General features: G+C 39.1%; 1 protein-coding gene across 12 annotated transcripts in view; it reads right to left on the bottom strand.

The window, feature by feature from the left end:
* The window catches only part of samd4a (sterile alpha motif domain containing 4A), a 196,444-nt gene that overhangs the window by 48,114 nt on the left and 130,505 nt on the right, over positions 1-17,825 (bottom strand). For all 12 annotated transcript variants that reach the window (XM_043697695.1, XM_043697697.1, XM_043697689.1 and 9 more), the window contains one exon: positions 12,298-12,407. In XM_043697695.1, the coding sequence (XP_043553630.1) occupies positions 12,298-12,407 (110 nt within the window). The remainder of the gene's footprint in view (positions 1-12,297; positions 12,408-17,825) is intronic.

The following is a 17,825-nucleotide window of genomic DNA, read 5'->3' as shown; positions in this document are numbered from 1 at the left end:
CTGGTATGCTTGTATACACAATGTATAAATATGTATAGAAGGGATAATAACAAAAACCTACACATTTTGCTAAGTTGGAAATTTCTCTTTTAGACTTGGTGCCCAAGTTTCACAAAAGACTGCCATAAACATGCCAGTAACTTGGGTACATCTTAAAGTTTTCCCAAAAGTCAATGAAAAATCAAAAGAATAAATTCCAAACTTTTGAACCTGGGGATAAAGTACCCGCTCTGTTTTCATTGTTGGCTGAATCATTAAAGGCCTCATAGCAGGTGACTATGAATTAACACAAAAGCCTTTCAGTAAAAACAAACTTGGATTGAATAATTCATACATGCTAGGGAGAGACAGGGTGAATATAGATGAAGCAGAAATTAAATTGAGAGAAAAAGGAGGAAAAACAGATAAAAATCTAATTTTTGAAAGAACAAACCTGGTTAGTAAATCAGCAGGGACATGCCCAGTGTCTTTTCAGTAAGGAAAACCTGGGCATGTAACAGCAGTCTGGCAAAAGAAAACCAGTGGAGCACTGCAGTTACAACAGTGTCTGCAGCCATGAAAGCTGTAAATCTGTTCCAATGTAGCTGGTACTACAAGAACCTTTTTTTTCTACACAAAAGGAAAATGTCTCCTTTTGCATCCCAGACATGAGGGGGAAAGAAAATAGAGATAACTGGGTAGCAGCTGCTTTTGAACACTACCTGTAGCAAAAGATTAGAGATGTCACCTGACATCAGAACAAATATCAAGGTATTTGCAAGTACGATATTTTACAAATGCTTGACAGTTCCCGCAGTTAAAGATTAACCACCACTGTAGTGACAGCTGAGATCATACACTAAACTTCGCAACGCAGCAGGGGCAACTTATTACAATGATCTGACAGGAAGCACAAAATACAGTTTGCAGAATGCCCAGTGCAGTCATGGAGTATGGAAAAGTTCAAGAATAAAAAAAATTTTGCATTACTACAGTGAGCTGAAGGAATCCCAAAAAATCTCTCAGAAGGCAACTGGTCCAGTAAAGATGAAAGGAGGAGTCTAAAAGATAGTCAATGGAATTTAAAGAGACTGAGATAGATGCAGTGGAAAATAAAGAAGTAGAATTCAAAACAGAAGACAAAGAGAATGCATCAGAGGCAACACTAGCAAAAGCCTTCTTCAAAGATTTAAATAGGTCAAGGAAAGTTCCCAAAACAGCAAGCAGAAAATCAGGGTGATGCTTCATTTAAAAGTGTCACTAGAGAATGTAGTGAAGGTAGACAGCCATTAGGATGCAGTAGTGTCTCAGAAGGCATGGGACAGATGGTAATGGGGGAATCCCACCCTGACTTGATGGAAGGAGAGAACATAATATACAATATTAAAAAACAGTACCTGTGAAAACTACAGAAAAAAAAGGGAAATCAGTGTGGATTTGCCTAGTGTAGATTTAAAAAGTCAATTTTTAATCCCAAGCTAATTGAACACAGCAATTTAGATTTGGAACCAACTAAGAAGCAAATGCTGGAGAACAACCCAGACATCGCTCAAAAGCCAAGATAGATCATCACCCACTATCAACATCAAGATAATCAATTATCAAAGTGCCAGAACCAGAACTACTAAACCCATGTATTATGGAAACAATAGTTAAGGAGTTATGGCCTTCACTAGTGGAAATTTGCCAACAGCCTCGAACAACTTCGTAATAGAAACTGGCATATTAAAACAGAAGAACAGAAAAGCCACCTGTCCAGCAACCTGTGAAATTCATTCGCACATTTTTCACAGCCCAAAACTTATTAAAAGCCACATCTCTTGGCATTAAAATTCCCAATGTATTACAATTGATGCCGGTAAAAATACAACTTAATTCCACAACACAAGTGATTTAAGTGGGGAAAAAAAACATGAGGCACCAGGTTTCTAAACAAGCCTTCCTAGGGGCAAGCCTCCAACACTTTCCAAAAAGTGTTTAAATCTGCAAAGAAGCATTCTTTTGTTTCCTGAAAGCAGGATTTGTAATTTAGAGCTGATTTATGATCAAATTCAGACGTGTCAATTTTGGAAGGTTTCATATCGAATATCTTAGAGAGCCCGAGCATTAGGTTTCTTGAGCTATTTTTCAAAACAAATCAATCAGCACTGTCTGGCTTATTGAGTCTGATGCTGCAGTGCTCTCAGCTGAAAGTGATGTTCCTCTTTCTCAAAAAAGATCTTCCTCCATGGAAGACTGCTTTTATTTAGCCAGCTCTTCAAAGATCAGCGATTACTAGATTTCCTTGTTGTCTGCTCCAGTTGTGCAAAGTACAGCATGCTAGGACTGTGCAACACACTCTGCATGGACTGTATTGCAAGGTCCCCTCTGTTTTGACGATCAAGCATCAGATCATCATTGTGGACCAAACCACATCTGAAGATGGCCCCGATGAGAGAACTGGCAGCAGGGTATCAATGCAGGGCCTCAGTCAAGCATTGCACAATGGAGATATCAGCCAATGTCACAGAGGATAGCCTTGGCCTCCTAGTAACCATCTTTTTAAGGCATCTAAGCCCTTTAAATGATGCAGGAATGTGACATTCCTCAAGCACACGGACATCTGGCACAGACTTCAAAGCTACGGTACCTATGATCACAGATCACTTGTACATTGGCAGTCTGCAACTGGGGCATGCCAGCAATATTAACAAAACTATTAATAAAGGTTGCAGCACTGACATGTCATAGGCAAACAAGATGAAGCAGCAGGATGTGGCACAAATTGGTAGAGTAACAAGCCTGAATACATTTGTTGGTCTAAGGTTGGGAAATCCCAAACAGATCTCCAATGGCTCCTTGCATGCAGCCCATTACATAAAAGGTTTAGCACAGCTGCCACCTTAAAAGCCACCAGAATAAGGGGGCCACTCAGTGCTTCTTCTCTCAGGTCCCACTCCAGCAGCTGGCTTAATCTGTAACAGTGCCCTGGGACATCCACAGTCTGCAGTGACACTGTTTATCACTCATCTGGAGGAAATGGTATCAAGGGTGACAGATTCCCGGTCTCTTCATTTCCTGCACATCCTGAAGGTACGTTCAGCTGTAACCTCCACATGTGGAAGCCAATAGGCACCCACTAGACATTACTACTGGTTTTGGACTTGCTGACATGTTTGTTGTTCTTCATTTTTTTTTAATACCTCTGGCATGGCAGCAAAAATGATGCTCTCTGCTGTGGCTGGATCCTTTCAATGAACCAGAGGGGAATAGAACAGATCCTTAGTAATAGCAACAATCAGCATGAGAAGGACTCACATGACTGCTTAACATAGTACAGTGGGGCGTGCAGAGCTCTGACAAGGACCATCATAAAATGCAAGAGGTAGTGGGAGGGGCGGCACGGTGGTTCAGTGGTTAGCACTGCTACCTCAGGGTCCCGGTTCAATTCCGGCCTTGGGCGACTGTGTGTGGAGTTTACAAATTCTCCCCGTGTCTGCATGGGTTTCCTCGCGGTGCTCCAGTTTCCTCCCACAGTCCAAAAATGTGCAGTTCAGGTGAATAGACCATGCTAAATTGCCCATAGTGTTCAGTGATGTGTAGGTTAGGGGTAAAAGTAGAGTAATCGGGCATGGGTTTGGGTGGTGTGGACATATCGGGATGAACATAGAACAATACAGCGCAGTACAGGTCCTTTGGCCCTCGATGTTGCGCCGATCCAAGCCCACCTAACCTACACTAGCCCACTATCCTCCATATGCCTATCCAATGCCTGCTTAAATGCCCATAAAGAGGGAGAGTCCACCACTGCTACTGGCAGGGCATTCCATGAACTCACGACTCGCTGAGTAAAGAACCTACCCCTAACAACTGTCCTTTACCTACCACCCCTTAATTTAAAGCTATGCCCCCTTGGAAAAAGATTCTCACTGTCGACCCTATCTAAACCCCTAATCATCTTGTACACCTCTATCAAGTCACCCCTAAACCATCTTTTCTCCAATGAAAACAACCCCAAGTGCCTCAGCCTTTCCACATACGATCTTTCTACCATACCAGGCAACATCCTAGTAAACCTCCTCTGCACCCGTTCCAGTGCCACCACATCCTTCCTATAGTATGGCGACCAAAACTGCACACAATACTCCAGATCCGGCCGCACCAGAGTCTCTTTTTGTTATTCTTCCCAAAGTGAGTCACCTCACACTTAGCTACATTGTATTCCATTTGCCACCTTTCTGCCCAGCTCTGCAGCTTCTCTATATCCTGCTGTAACCTGCCACATCCTTCCTCACTGTCAACAACTCCTTCGACTTTCGTATCATCCGCAAACTTGCTTACCCAACCTTCTAACCCCTCTTCCAGGTCATTTATAAAAATGACAAACAGCAATGGTCCCAAAAGAGATCCTTGTGGAACACCGCTAGTGACGGCACTCCATGAAGAAACTTTGCCATCAACTACTACCCTCTGTCTTCTTCCATCCAGCCCATTTCTAATCCAAACCTCCAACTCACCCTCAATGCCATATCTCCGTATTTTCTGCAGTAGCCTACCATGGGGAACCTTATCAAACGCCTTACTAAAATCCATATATACCACATCTACCGCTTTCCCCTCATCAACCTCCTTCGTCACCTTTTCAAAGAATTCAATAAGGTTTGTGAGGCACGACCTGCCCTTCACAAAACCATGCTGACTATCCTTGATCACATTATTCCTATCCAGATGTGCATAAATCCTATCCCTTACAATTCTCTCTAAGACTTTGCCCACAACAGAAGTGAGACTCACCGGCCTATAGTTACTAGGGTTATCCCTACTCCCCTTCTTGAACAAGGGAACCACATTTGCTATCCTCCAGGTACAATGATGAAGGATTCTAAAAAAAGCCTCAAAGTGAATCTTTGACGTAGGGATTCCAATTAATGCAGCACGAGCCATGTCACAAACATTAGGAGGCTGTAAGGCTCGCTTGTCCTCTCACCTCCACATGTCTCAAAGCAGCCATGCATGCAAGTACATTTTGGCAAATACTTACAGTTAGAGGTGAGATTAGTGACATTCACAAATCAGATGGGTTTTTCTGACAATTGTTTCACAGTCATCATTAGACCTCATTCAAAATTTTTATTGAGTTCAAATTCCACCATCTGCCTTAGTGGGATTCTAACCCATCCCCAAAACTTTTTCTGGATTAATAGTCTAGTGGTAATAGGCATCACTTCCCCCCCCCGCTAAATTAATATATGCAAAAAGCCTTCAAAAGCCAAAGTTGGCAATTCGGAAGACTTGTTTTTAATGTTGAGAATCTAATTACTGCCAATCTCTCACTATTTCCCCAACTATTTTGCTAATGCCCACCTCATTACACCCGAAGATGACACCTCAACTGCTTGCAGCATTTCCTTCCGGGAGGGTAAGTGTTACAAACGTATGTTAAATAAAAAATTCCTTGTTTTTTAAAGTGGGGGTTGATACCGTAGAATAATTTTGAAAAAGCTGACCAGTGTTTAAAATGACCTATGCCACAGCTCTCACTCTGAAAAATACTAGTCCATCAAAAAGAAGCCAGGCTGTCTGGAAGTTACCCAGCTGAAAAAGAAATGAACTTAAATGAGAATAAATGACCCATCAACTGAATCATTCACAGATATATTATTTTATTCAGCTGGGTGCAGGCAGGGCTAATTTCAATCATTTTGGACAATAGACTGTGAAGGCAACTCCATGGCCATGTAACCTTATCAGTTCAAACAATTAGGCCAATAAGAGTTTCCTCTAATTGTATTTGATGACTGGCTAGTTTGCAAATGAAGATCATGTGAAGAGAAGGATAAACCATTGCATTGAAAAGAACTACTTTTTGCAGGTCACTCGGACTAGAAAGACATCAAGTGGATAATGAAGACTTAGTCCATCACTCTAGCTATTCTGAAATGATGTACCTGCATATATTCTGGCTGGCCAAGTATGCAAAATCCAAAACTCTGGTCTGAAATTGTCCAAGTCGTCAGTCACAAAGTCAATGTAAAATTGGCCTTCTTTTGGATCTAAATTTAATCAACCATCTCTCTCTTTGCAACTTCCTCATGCAGAACTCTTGAATACAGGAGAGCGAGAGTTCAAAAGTTTTTTTTAAAATCTTATCTCCACATTGCAGGATTGAACTTAATACCAGTTATTCCTTTTTCCTTTAAAGGCTTGTATTAAAACTGATCTGTGTACCCCTTTGTCAGTCATAAATACTCATTGAGCTAGGAAGCAAATTCTTTTTAAAACACTGTGGTTACCAACCAAGAGGCAAAGAGGGGAGCCAATCATTCCTCAACTGACTATGATGTGGAGGAGCTGGGATGGATTGGGATGGACAAAGTTAGAAACCACACATCAGGTAATAGTCCAACATGATATTCAAAGCACTGCTCCTTGGTCAGGTAGTTGTGGAGTATAAAGTCATAAGACAATTTATAGCAAAAGATTACAGTGTCATAATGATAGATTGATCAAATCTGGATTGTTAAGTCTTCCAAAACCTGCATTCTAAAAGATGATGATTCATTAACATTGTAAATCCCAGAACTTCTTTTAAGTCACTTTCGAGATAAATTAAGGTTTATAACAAAAAGTGACATCTCAGCTCAGCAAATACATTAAAGATGTGAGGTTAGATCTGTCTGTATTCCAATCTTGAGTCAGACTGGTTCTATTTCCAAAGTGGAATTTACAAAATATTACATGGATTGACTGCCTGCAGATTGTGCATTTTTCGAGCAAAATAGAATGTATCTGCAAATATAATTCTGCAATTATAAATTCCCCCATAAACTTGTGCGTGTGAGTGCATGAGAGACAGAGTGCAAGCATGTGCATGTGAGTGGGTGCACGTTTGCATGTGTGAAAGCTGAAGTGTGGGGGTCGGTGTAATGGAGTAAAAGCCTGAGAGAGGTGGGTGGGTGAAAGTATGGGGGTGGGCGTACACACGAGGATGGCCTCAACAGAGATCTTGGGTTCATGTCGCAAGACAGGTAACCCAACTACACTATACGCACTCACATACACTGACATACTCACACTAACACAGACCCTCTCTCATACATACACACAGGCTTATATCCATCATACCCCCCCCCCACACACACAATTTACCAAGCTTTCTCTCACACACAAAGTCTATGGGATGAATTTGTATTTGTAGATACATTCTATTTTGCTCAAAAAATGCACAATCTGCAGGTAGTCAATCCATGTCATATTTTCTAAATTCAACTTTTAAAATAGAACTGGTCTGACTCAAGACTGGGATATAGACACTCCGGTGTCACGCCTCACATCTTTAATGCATTGTTTGAGCTGAGATATCACCTTTTGTTATAAAGCCTTAAATTATCTCAAGAAAATGACTTAAAGTAGTTTCGGGATTTACATATTAATGAACCAAAACCTGCCTTCTAAAAGAAGAAATACTTAACAATCCAGGTTTGTTCAATATATCACTATGACACTGTAATCTTTTGCTGTAAGATGTGTCTTATGATCTTATACTTCACAACTACCTGATAAAAGGAGCAGTGCTCCGAAAGCTAGTGCTTCCCAATAAACCTGTTGGACTATAACCTAGTGTTGTGAGATTTCCAACTTTGACTATGACTTATTATGGTCAGTTGACAGATGAACAGCATGGAAACAGACCCTTCAGTCCAACTTGTCCATGCCGACCAGGTTTCCCAACCTAATCTAGTCCCATTTGCCAGCACTCAGCCCTTAAGAAGAGTGACCATGTTGCCAGTGGACAATGATGCCGACAAGCTGCCAAAGTTTTAAAAAAATGTGTAGGACAGAAAGTAGCCTGAGTTATGTTAATTCTGTGATGTCTGAAACATGCTAATCCATTGTTATATTTACATGATTCTGCTCTGGTTAAGCTCTTATTTGATAAATTATAAAATGTGTAATACTCAACTTTCACTATTACATGTGAAGCTATTTTGAAAAATATTCAGAATGATAACTTGCTGTATTTCAAAACTGTTGTGAAGAAATGTTTACTAAAATCTTCTTTTTCCCTAAAGCAGGAGTGTGATTGGATTCCAAGTTTCGGAAGCTTGTATTATTTTGAGACCCCCCCCCTCTAACTGGAAGTGAAACTGACCTTTCAATTTCTAAGAGAACTAAAACTGAAATTGAAAACTTCTGGGAGATTGAAGTTATGTATAAGGACATTAAAAGCTTTTAGAATTCAGATGATGCAGTGCCGGCTAGCTATAGACGACAGGGGCTAGATCTAGATGCTACAAATAAGCAAATATACAGTTTCTGCTGTGTTTCTGTTACATGAAGGTGGATCTCATTATTCAGAACATCAAAGTTGAAGATGTTGTGCAGATATATCGCATTTTTGGGGAAGGCAATGAAATTCAGGTTGGCTACGTACTGCTGTCAGCTGGATATCAGGCTAAACACTCGGTGAAGAATTGAAAATTCTTCATAATGACTTGTATTAAAGGGTATGGTATCCAAAATTGATGACATACATGCTGAGTTGACTGCCGATCTAATTCTTAAGATCTTTGTGATATCTAGCATTGAATGCAGAATCCATAGTTCATAATCAAGCATAGTTTGTCTCTTTATTCAAATTTCATTTATAGGCAGTTACCCAAGATATTGCATTTTGCTTTGTTTGATGTTCTAGTCTTGTGGCTTCTACACACTTCCTGCAAAAGAGCTCTGATTTCACATTTCTTCTTTTATTTAAAAATGGTTACTATTCTCAACTAAGTTCATAAATTGAATCTGGAAGTCCTTGAACATGAAACACAAAAAGCTCACAGGCAGTTAGCATAAGTAATTCAGAAGGCAAATGGAACATTGACCTTTATTGCAAGCAGGATGAAGTACAAAAATAGGGAAATTTTGCTACAAATGTACAAGGCACTGGGGAGACCAGACCTACAGCAACAATAGTCTGTTCTGCTATAACACAGTAGTTGCGTTCTCGTGCAAACTCGTGTTATAGAATATCACGCAATAGAAATAACCGGGTCTATGGGAAAAACACAGTTGAGGCAACCGAGCAAAAACATCAGTAAAAATTGAAATAAAAGTAGTTAGCCTAACAAACATTAGCACTGTCAATAAATTTTAAAGTCATATTTTAGTGAAATAATACAATAAACGTGACACTTTAAATCAGTTTGAGTTTGCTGAGTTTTAGTACTGTATTAAGACGGGGGCTGAGTGTTATCAGCATCATTACTCTCAGGTGCCATTCTGGGTGCAGCATTATGACAAAAATATTTAGCCCAGAAGTGGATGGCTGCTTATTAGGGGTTGGCTTAAAAAAAAAGCATCTAGTTTTTGCTGCTTTGCCATCTTTCTTCCTTCATGAAGCAGCTGTTCATAGACTGCCATATCAGACTTTATGCCACAAACTGCTATCCTGCTGTGTTCTGCATTGTAGTCATTATCTTCTAAGAGTTGCACTGCTTCTCAACTTCTCAGGATAGAAATGGGAAGTTCTCGTGGTGCTGATCCTGGACTTGATAGTCTTCATCTTGAGCTTCAATTCCCCCCACAGCAACAATTTGTTGTAGATCAGTCACCACTTCTTCAAATCCAACTTGCTTTGCAAGACTGACACAATATTCTTTGATTGCTGGAAGCTCCTCGGATAGTTCAACACCTTTAAAATCTTGAAGATAAAATGTGGGAGAATCTTCCGCCAAACTGCATGCAGGCAGACCTCACTGACATCACCCCACGCCTCCATAGTGATGCCAATATCATTCTTAATATTAAAGTTCTTCCAAAATTGAAGAACACTGTCCTCATTATCCCTTTTAGTAGCTACAATCAGCTCCCTGAATGCTGTCCTTAAACAATAAGTTTTAAAAGTTGCTTTTGCACCCTGGTCCATGGGTTGAATGACAGGATATGCTTGGAGGTAGAAATAGCATTTTGAATCTTTTCTCCTGCAACAATTCCTAAAAACATCCCTGAAAACATCAACAATACGGTCAGAAAAAAATTACCCTGTCATCCAATCTCTTTTGTGTGACCTGAAATAAACACTTCAGAAAAGACTACATTAAACAATACTTTGCAGTCTTTTAATTGAGAGAAAAGATAATCATAAATTCACACCCCATTTTTACTTTGTTCATGACACTGGTCTCTGATCATTTTCTCATCAACTTAATGATTGAAATTAGCACCAATAATACAACAGAGTCAGGGATTGACTGGGCAAGAAGTGGTGTACAAAGCATGGCGGGTGGTATGACTATGAGCAGAGCTTGAGGAACAAGGCGGGGGGGGGGGGGCACAATTAAGTTAGAAATAGATGCACATTACAAGAAAATGTTTGAAATCATTAAAAATAAAACCAGTTATTGAGCTTGAGTATATTGGCTTCAGCTAGAACTGAATGAGGCAACCACATCTCCCCCCACCCACCAAACTCACAATTGCTCCATGTTGCTACCAGGACAGCAAGTTCCTGATATAGTCTATGAAAAGGTGAGAATATACTTTTTAAACAAAGTCAGTGACATACATCTTTGCTTTGTCGCTAACTGAAAGATCCAAGTCAAATATTCTGCAAAGATACCAAGGATAATTAAACAAATCAGCAATAGTTCTTCAGATGGAAGAGAGCATGGGAAATTTTAAGCTCCCCATTTTGTAATGAAGAATACACAAAATAGAATATTATTCAAATCAAGAGGCTACAGAATTCGGAGGTACAGAGGGATCAGGGTGGCCCTGTACGGAGTCAGAAAGTCAACATGTTGATACAGTTGTACACAATACTCCAAAAGTGACCTCACCAACATCCTGTACAGCCTAAACATAACATCCTAACTTCTATACTCTATAGTCTGAGCAATGAAGGCAAGCATGCCAAAAGCCTTCTTAACCACGCTGTCTACTTATGACGCAACTTTCAAAGAACAATGTACCTGAACCTCTATTCAATAACACTAAACTTCCACAGAGTTAAGGCTAAATGAAAATAGATTGTGGGTAGTCAGGTAACTTTGTGTTATCAACACTTCAACAAAGCACAGGTCAGGAGTGTGATGGATTACTCCCTACTTGTCTGTATAGATGCAGCTCCAACAACATTGAAGCAGCTTGACACCATCCAGGACAATGTAGCCCCTTGACTGGAGGATGATATTATTATTATTATTAATAATAATAATCCCCAGCTACAAGATGCACTGTAGAAATTTACCAAGACAAGGGCAGCAGACATATACATGCACCATTACCTGCACAGATATCCCAAGTGACATTCCACTTTTATGTAGGACATATCACTTCCCGATGAAGGGCTTTTGCCCGAAACATCGATTTTCCTGCTCCTCGGATGCTGCCTGTCCTGCTGTGCTTTTCCAGCACCAGTTTAATCTAGAATCTGGTTTCCAGCATCTGCAGTCCTCACTTTTGCCTATATATCACTACCCCTTTCACATGACTAAATGAAAGTCTTGGAACTCCCTAACAGTCTAGTGGAAATATCTCCATCAAAATGGACTCAGGTGGTTAAGATGACAGTTCAACACAAAAGAAGGTTATCAAGGGCAATTTGCTGCCCACCCAGTACAATGCACATTGTTGAATGAAGTTTTTTTTTCAAAAATGGTGTTATGAGCATTCTCTGCCAGAAGGTTATGCCCCACTTTAGAGACCAGACCTCAAATTAGCAGAAAAATTCGTACTGAAGACAGCATTGGGGGGGGGGGGGGGGGGGTAGAAAGAGGGAGAAAACTAAGTCTGGTCTCAGCAATTTAAGGAATTTCCTAGAAATACTGACACATCAAGGGAGCTTTCAGGTGTCCTGGTCAATATTATTCACTCAACCATGCAAAACCACCATGGTCATTTTTTCTTGTTGCTGTTTGGGTATTTTGGTTGTCTGCAAATTCCCCACTTTCGAACAGTGGTTACAGTTTAAAATGTATTTCATTGGCTGTGAAGCACTATGGAATATCCAGAGGTCATTAAGGGCACTATATAGAAACACAATTTATTTCCGGAAAAGGCAAACAGATCTATAGTAAGTTACCAGAATACATATAGAAATGTATGAGACAGAGACAGAGACAACAACTAAATCAAACAAATGGGTAAATAACTATTATAAGGGTCTCCAAACAGAAAAGGGATCAGAGATCATTCAGACACACACGTAAATAAAGAAAGGTGAAGAAATACGAAACTTCCCCAAAATTTCAAATAACAAATTTAACAGATCATATTGCTAAAGCTCAATTGTTAGAAGACAATAAAATTAATATTTTTGCAACAAAGTCAGTATGATCAACATACCTGCGCTTCTAACTGTACTTCTGTAAGCGCCATCATTTCTTCATATGTTAGTTGAGAGAATAGAGCTGCATACTTATGTAGACGCAAACTTTTAAGCCATGCTGGAACATCTGTAGTTGAAATGATAGCAGGCTTATTAGAGATAAATTACCTTTATTATGTATCAAACGTATTTAGCATATTTATTAATCAAAAAGTAAGAAGTCGTAATTCTTAGTCAGTACTAATATTTTAACACTAGGTATTCAAAATGAATTTGGCAGCCCATGTGACTGGCTAAATTACCTCTGAATCATCGGAAGATTGTCCGGAGCAGCTGCATAAATGCAGAACCAATAATGGTTGGGCTGACTCAACACATCTGCTATGTCAAATACTTTCTAAATTTAGCAGTTTGGTGTACTTTTGTATCATACATTCCAAACTCTGCTTGGAAGAAAAATATTTAGTTAAACAGCCTTTCACAAAAGGCTGTCTCTGATGATAAACAATATTATGCGTAAATTTCATGGCATACTTCATGACATAGATGTTGAATTGCTGTAAGGGAACTATTTGGAACTCCATTCATAGAATCCAAGATGATTTTGAATCGTAAAATTACAAATTTTAGGAGAGATGTAAAAAGCAGGATAGCAGATTTTTTATATATTGATCATTTCATTATTCCCATTTATAACTAAACAGATTATCAAATTTGGAATACTACCCAGTAGAACATCCATCTTTTAACATAAAAATTTCAGATAATATGATTAGAACTCCATAAGAATACGACAAATAGGAGTATAAATAAGCCTTTCAGCCCTTCAAGCATGCTCCACTGTTCAATATCATGACTGATTACCTATCTCAACTCTACCTGCCCAGACTATCCCTATATTGTTTAATTTCTTTAGTATCCAAAAACAATGTTAACTTCTTCCTAGAATATACTCAATGACTATTTACAGGTCTCTGGGTGGAGAATTCTAAAGATGCCGAACCCTTTGAATGAAGAAATTTCTCATCTCCGTTTAATGGCCTGCTCCTTAATGACTCAGTGACTGCACTAATTCTAAACCTATGCCTTTTGCCCTTCGCCCATCAAAGCCCTTAATTTTAAAAGTTTCAATGATATCATCTCATGCTTCTAAATTAAGGATACAGGACTAATTTATTTAACTTCTTCTCACAAGTCAAATGTCTCAGTCCAGGTATCAATCTATTTAAAAACATTTCCTACCCAAGTGGATAACTTTGCACCTCCCCACCTTGTATTCCATAATTATGTTGTTGGACATTTAATAAACATTTAAATATCTTTTCTCAGCATCTGATCACAGCCCAAAAACTTCAGATTGTCAAGATGGCCCCCTCAATCAGATAATTGACAAAGACTGCAAAATAGCTGAGGCCCAAGTCTGGTCCTTAGGTGTCCCATCAATTACCTCAAATGATCTGTTTATTCTTATTCGGTTTCTGACCATTTCCCAATGCTCAATCCATGACTATTATCTCAGTTCCCATTTTAACTAATTTATGTTATAACAGATCATATCACAGTTTTAGAGAAGATTTGTAGCTCGGGTGCTCATTGCTGTGGTTCTGTTCGCCGAGCTGGAAGTTTTTGTTGCAAACGTTTCGTCCCCTGTCTAGGTCATATCACACAATAACACAGATTACAGGCTCAGGAGTGAAAGAACCTTCACACATCACCTCTTTACAAATGCACATCCTGTGCATACAGCACACCTTTTAAGTCAAGATCGTATCACAACTTCTCTTAAAACAGGTTTCCCTCAAAAGTATTCCCTGGTTCTTGAAGTAAACAGAACACCAAAATAGATTTTACAACTTGAAAATATTCAGGATTGCCGATGGCACACTGGTCTGTAATCCAAACACCTGGGTTCAAATCCTTCCATAATAAATGCAGTAGCTAGTAGAATTTGAATTCAATGAAGAAAATCTAGAAACGAAAGTCTAACTATGACCATTGCAGATTGTCATTAAAAATTGCTAGCTTTGCCTGATTTGGCCTACATGCAGCACCAGGTCCACAGCAATATGGTTGACTCTTAACTGCCCTCTGAAATGGCCAAGCAAGCCACTCAGCTTAAGGTCAACTATGGATGGGCAATAAATGCTGGCTCAGCAAGTGATGCCTATGAATAATTTTTAAAAAAACAAATCTAACCCAAAAATAATTAAAATAAAAACATTCACTAAATCTGCAAGTACTAGGAATCAAAATTTTCCTTTGAGGAAAGCTTCAATTCAGTTCAAAATTCAAACCCCAATTTTATAACATACATTTATAGAATACTTTAAAGTAATGAAATATCTAAAATTACTTCACAGAAGCGCTAAGCAAAATTAGACTCCGGCCCACATGGAGAGATTTAGGCAGATGACCAAAGAGCTTATTTTTGAGAATTGACTTGGAGACAAAAAAAAAGGGTTCAGAAGGTTGCTCTAGAGTGTTTGGGACCTTGACAGTTGAAAATGTAGTCAATATGGTACAGCAATTAAAACCAAGACTGCTCGAGACCAGAACTATCAAAATATACTTTTTAAAGATAATTTATTTTTGTATTTTTGATTGCAGGCTGAAATGGGAACAGGACGGTTTTAAAATCAAGGATTGCTGCACTTTTTGAAAGCAAGTTTCCTGATAGTTATTACAATAACTATCTTCACTGCTGTTTGTTCAAGCAGTGGAGGATGTTTAGTTGCAGATGACCTGCAGCCAAGGATGTGTATGAAAGGAGATTCAATAATCAACAAGTAGCTAATTGGTCTATGAAGTGGTGACAAATACCTACTGCTTCCAATCAACTAGATGATCAACTCCTGTGTAATTGTCTGGAAGATGACATCAGACCTCAAAAAGGAGGAGCTTACTTTCTTCTGTAGTTTAAAAAAAAAATTTAAACCTAAACAGAGGCAGCACGGTGGCTCAGCGGTTAGCATTGTAGCCTCACAGTTCCAGGTTCAATTCCCGCCTCAAGTGACTGTGTGTGTGGAGTTTGCACATTCTCACCGTGTCTGCATGGGTTTCCTCTGGCGCTCAGTTTCAAAGATGTGCAGGTTAAGTGAATTGGCCGTGCTAAATTGCCCATTTTAGGTGCATTAGTCAGGGGTAAATATACGGTCAGGGAATGGTTCTGGTGGGTTACTCTGAGGGTCAGTGTGGACTTGTTGGGCTGAAGGGCCTGTTTCCATACTATGGGGAATCTAATCGAATGCCTGAAGAAAGCTTATTTGTTTCCCTCAGCAACTGCTGTAAGCTATAGCGCTTAACCAGTAGGTTAGCAAAAACACAAGTGTGAACCAGTCATCCTGTACCTCCACAAGCAAGTGAAAGTTCCTGGAGAAAGAAGAACGAAGAGCAAAAAGCAACAGGACCTGACAAGACAAAAAGAATCTTAGCAAAGTCTGCAGACAGGGACAATTAAAATTCTTTCCCAGTCTTCCCCCTTGGCAAGGTTAGTGTTTTAATTAGTAGGGTTTTACATCGACTGTTCATAGTCATTTACATGTAGCTAGAATCTATTTACTAGTAATAAATAATAATCATTAAGTACAGAAACCTGTTCTATGCCTCAGTCAATCTGGGTTAAAAAAACCAGATAAATTGGGCAATTTTGCACCTGTTAAAGTTGTTAATTGTTAAGACTCCAGTAATAGCAGGATTTGACATTCAATGTGCCAGAGTAGAGGGTGTGGTGCTGGAAAAGCACAGGTCAGGCAACATCCACCTCAGTGAAGTATAATAAAATTATGGGAGGGCTGTGGGTGTACGGAGTTCCAGATAGGACAATCAACATAAGAAACAGATGCAGGAGTATCTAGTCATTGATTGTGCTCTACCACTCAACAAGATTATGATTTATCTTACGTGGCAATAACTCAACTTCCTTGCCTGGTGCCATAATTCTAAACTCCCTTTTCAATCAAGTATCTACGTAGTCTTGAATATATTTAATAGTCCAGCTCTCCATGAGTGAGCAGTGGGACAATTCCAAACATTAATGATTGAGGAAATAATTCCTCTTAGAATTAAGTGGGAGACTGGTTAGTTTGAAACAGTGTCAGCTAGTTCAAGATTCCCCAATGAGAAGGAAGATCCTCTCCATATCTACCCTGTTAGGCCAACTTGGAATCCTAATTGTTTCAATAAGATCACCTGTCATTCTTTTAAACTCCAATGAGTCTGCCAAACCCGCATTACCAAACCCCATAAATTTCAACAGCAAATTTTCTCAACTACCTCCAGTAAAAATCCTCATGTTAAACTCCCAAAATTAGAGTCCTCTAGATGTGGTCTCAGCAAGGCCATTAATAGTTGTCACAAGACTTCCTTACTTTTTTCTCCTCAATTCTCCTCACAAAAAGCACCAACATTCCATTTGTCTACTTGACTTTTTGTTGTTCATATGACATGGCAGTTCACTCAACAGAATCGGACCCAAAAACCCTGAAAATGACCCAACGTTTCCTGTTAGCCGATACGTCACTCAATATATTACTCACAACATCAGATGCACCTGTATAGTAACATTTGAGACACATCAAATGTCTTCTGGAAGTTTAAATATATTACATTTACTGACTGCCCCTTATCCACTTTGCTTGTTATATCCTTAACAACTCATATGTGAGAAATTATTTCCCTTTCATAAAACCATGTTGACACTCCCTGATTTTCTGAACCAGTTCCTCTTAATAATGGATTATATAGATAGGTTACTTAGCCTATTATTTCCTGATTTCTCTATTTCCTTTCTGGAGGGGAGGTGTTACTCTGACAATTTTCTATTTCACTGGGATATTTTCAGGATTAGGTCATTTTGGAAGATTACAATGAGTGCATCTACTATCTCAAATCAGCCTTAAGCTCCATTAGTTCTCCCAATACATTTTTCTCCAGTTTAAAGTTCCTCCCTTCATTTTACCTTTGATTTTATACTAATTTTGGGTTCCCTTGAGAGAGGATGGACACAAAATATTTGTTCGAAGTGTCTGACATTGCCTTGTTCTCTATTATTAACTCCCCAGTTAGGAACTAAAGGTTACTTTAGAAACTCTCTTTAATGTAGAAGCTTTTACTGTTAGGTTTCATGTTTCTTGCCAGTTTTCAGCACTGCAGATGTACCTACAAGCCAAGAACTGCAGTAGCTCAAGGCAGAACTCTAATTATTTCAGGGCAATTAGAGATAGACTATAAATGATTGTCTAGCCAGCAATATGCACGTCTAATGAGCAAGAAAAAAAGTTGCAATATCAAGGTGATTGAGGTTTTTTTCCTTGCCTCATCCATTGGCTTAAAATGAACTTCACCGGTGAGGAATTACATATTTTTCCTTAAAGATGCATCAGAATACTCTGACATTTACAAGTGGTGATAATCCATTTTGCTGCACAAATAATATTCTACAAGTTAAAATTTAAGAAAACATCATTTCTGTTCTTTTAAAAAAATATAATTAATGGCACTTCACTAGCAAATTCCCACTGAGATTTATCTAGCAATATTACTGTAA

This window comes from Chiloscyllium plagiosum, chromosome 10 (assembly GCF_004010195.1).
Source record: "Chiloscyllium plagiosum isolate BGI_BamShark_2017 chromosome 10, ASM401019v2, whole genome shotgun sequence".
NCBI lineage: Eukaryota > Metazoa > Chordata > Chondrichthyes > Orectolobiformes > Hemiscylliidae > Chiloscyllium > Chiloscyllium plagiosum.
The sequence above is the reverse complement of the archived record's forward strand: the minus strand, read 5'-3'. Positions and strand labels throughout refer to the sequence as shown.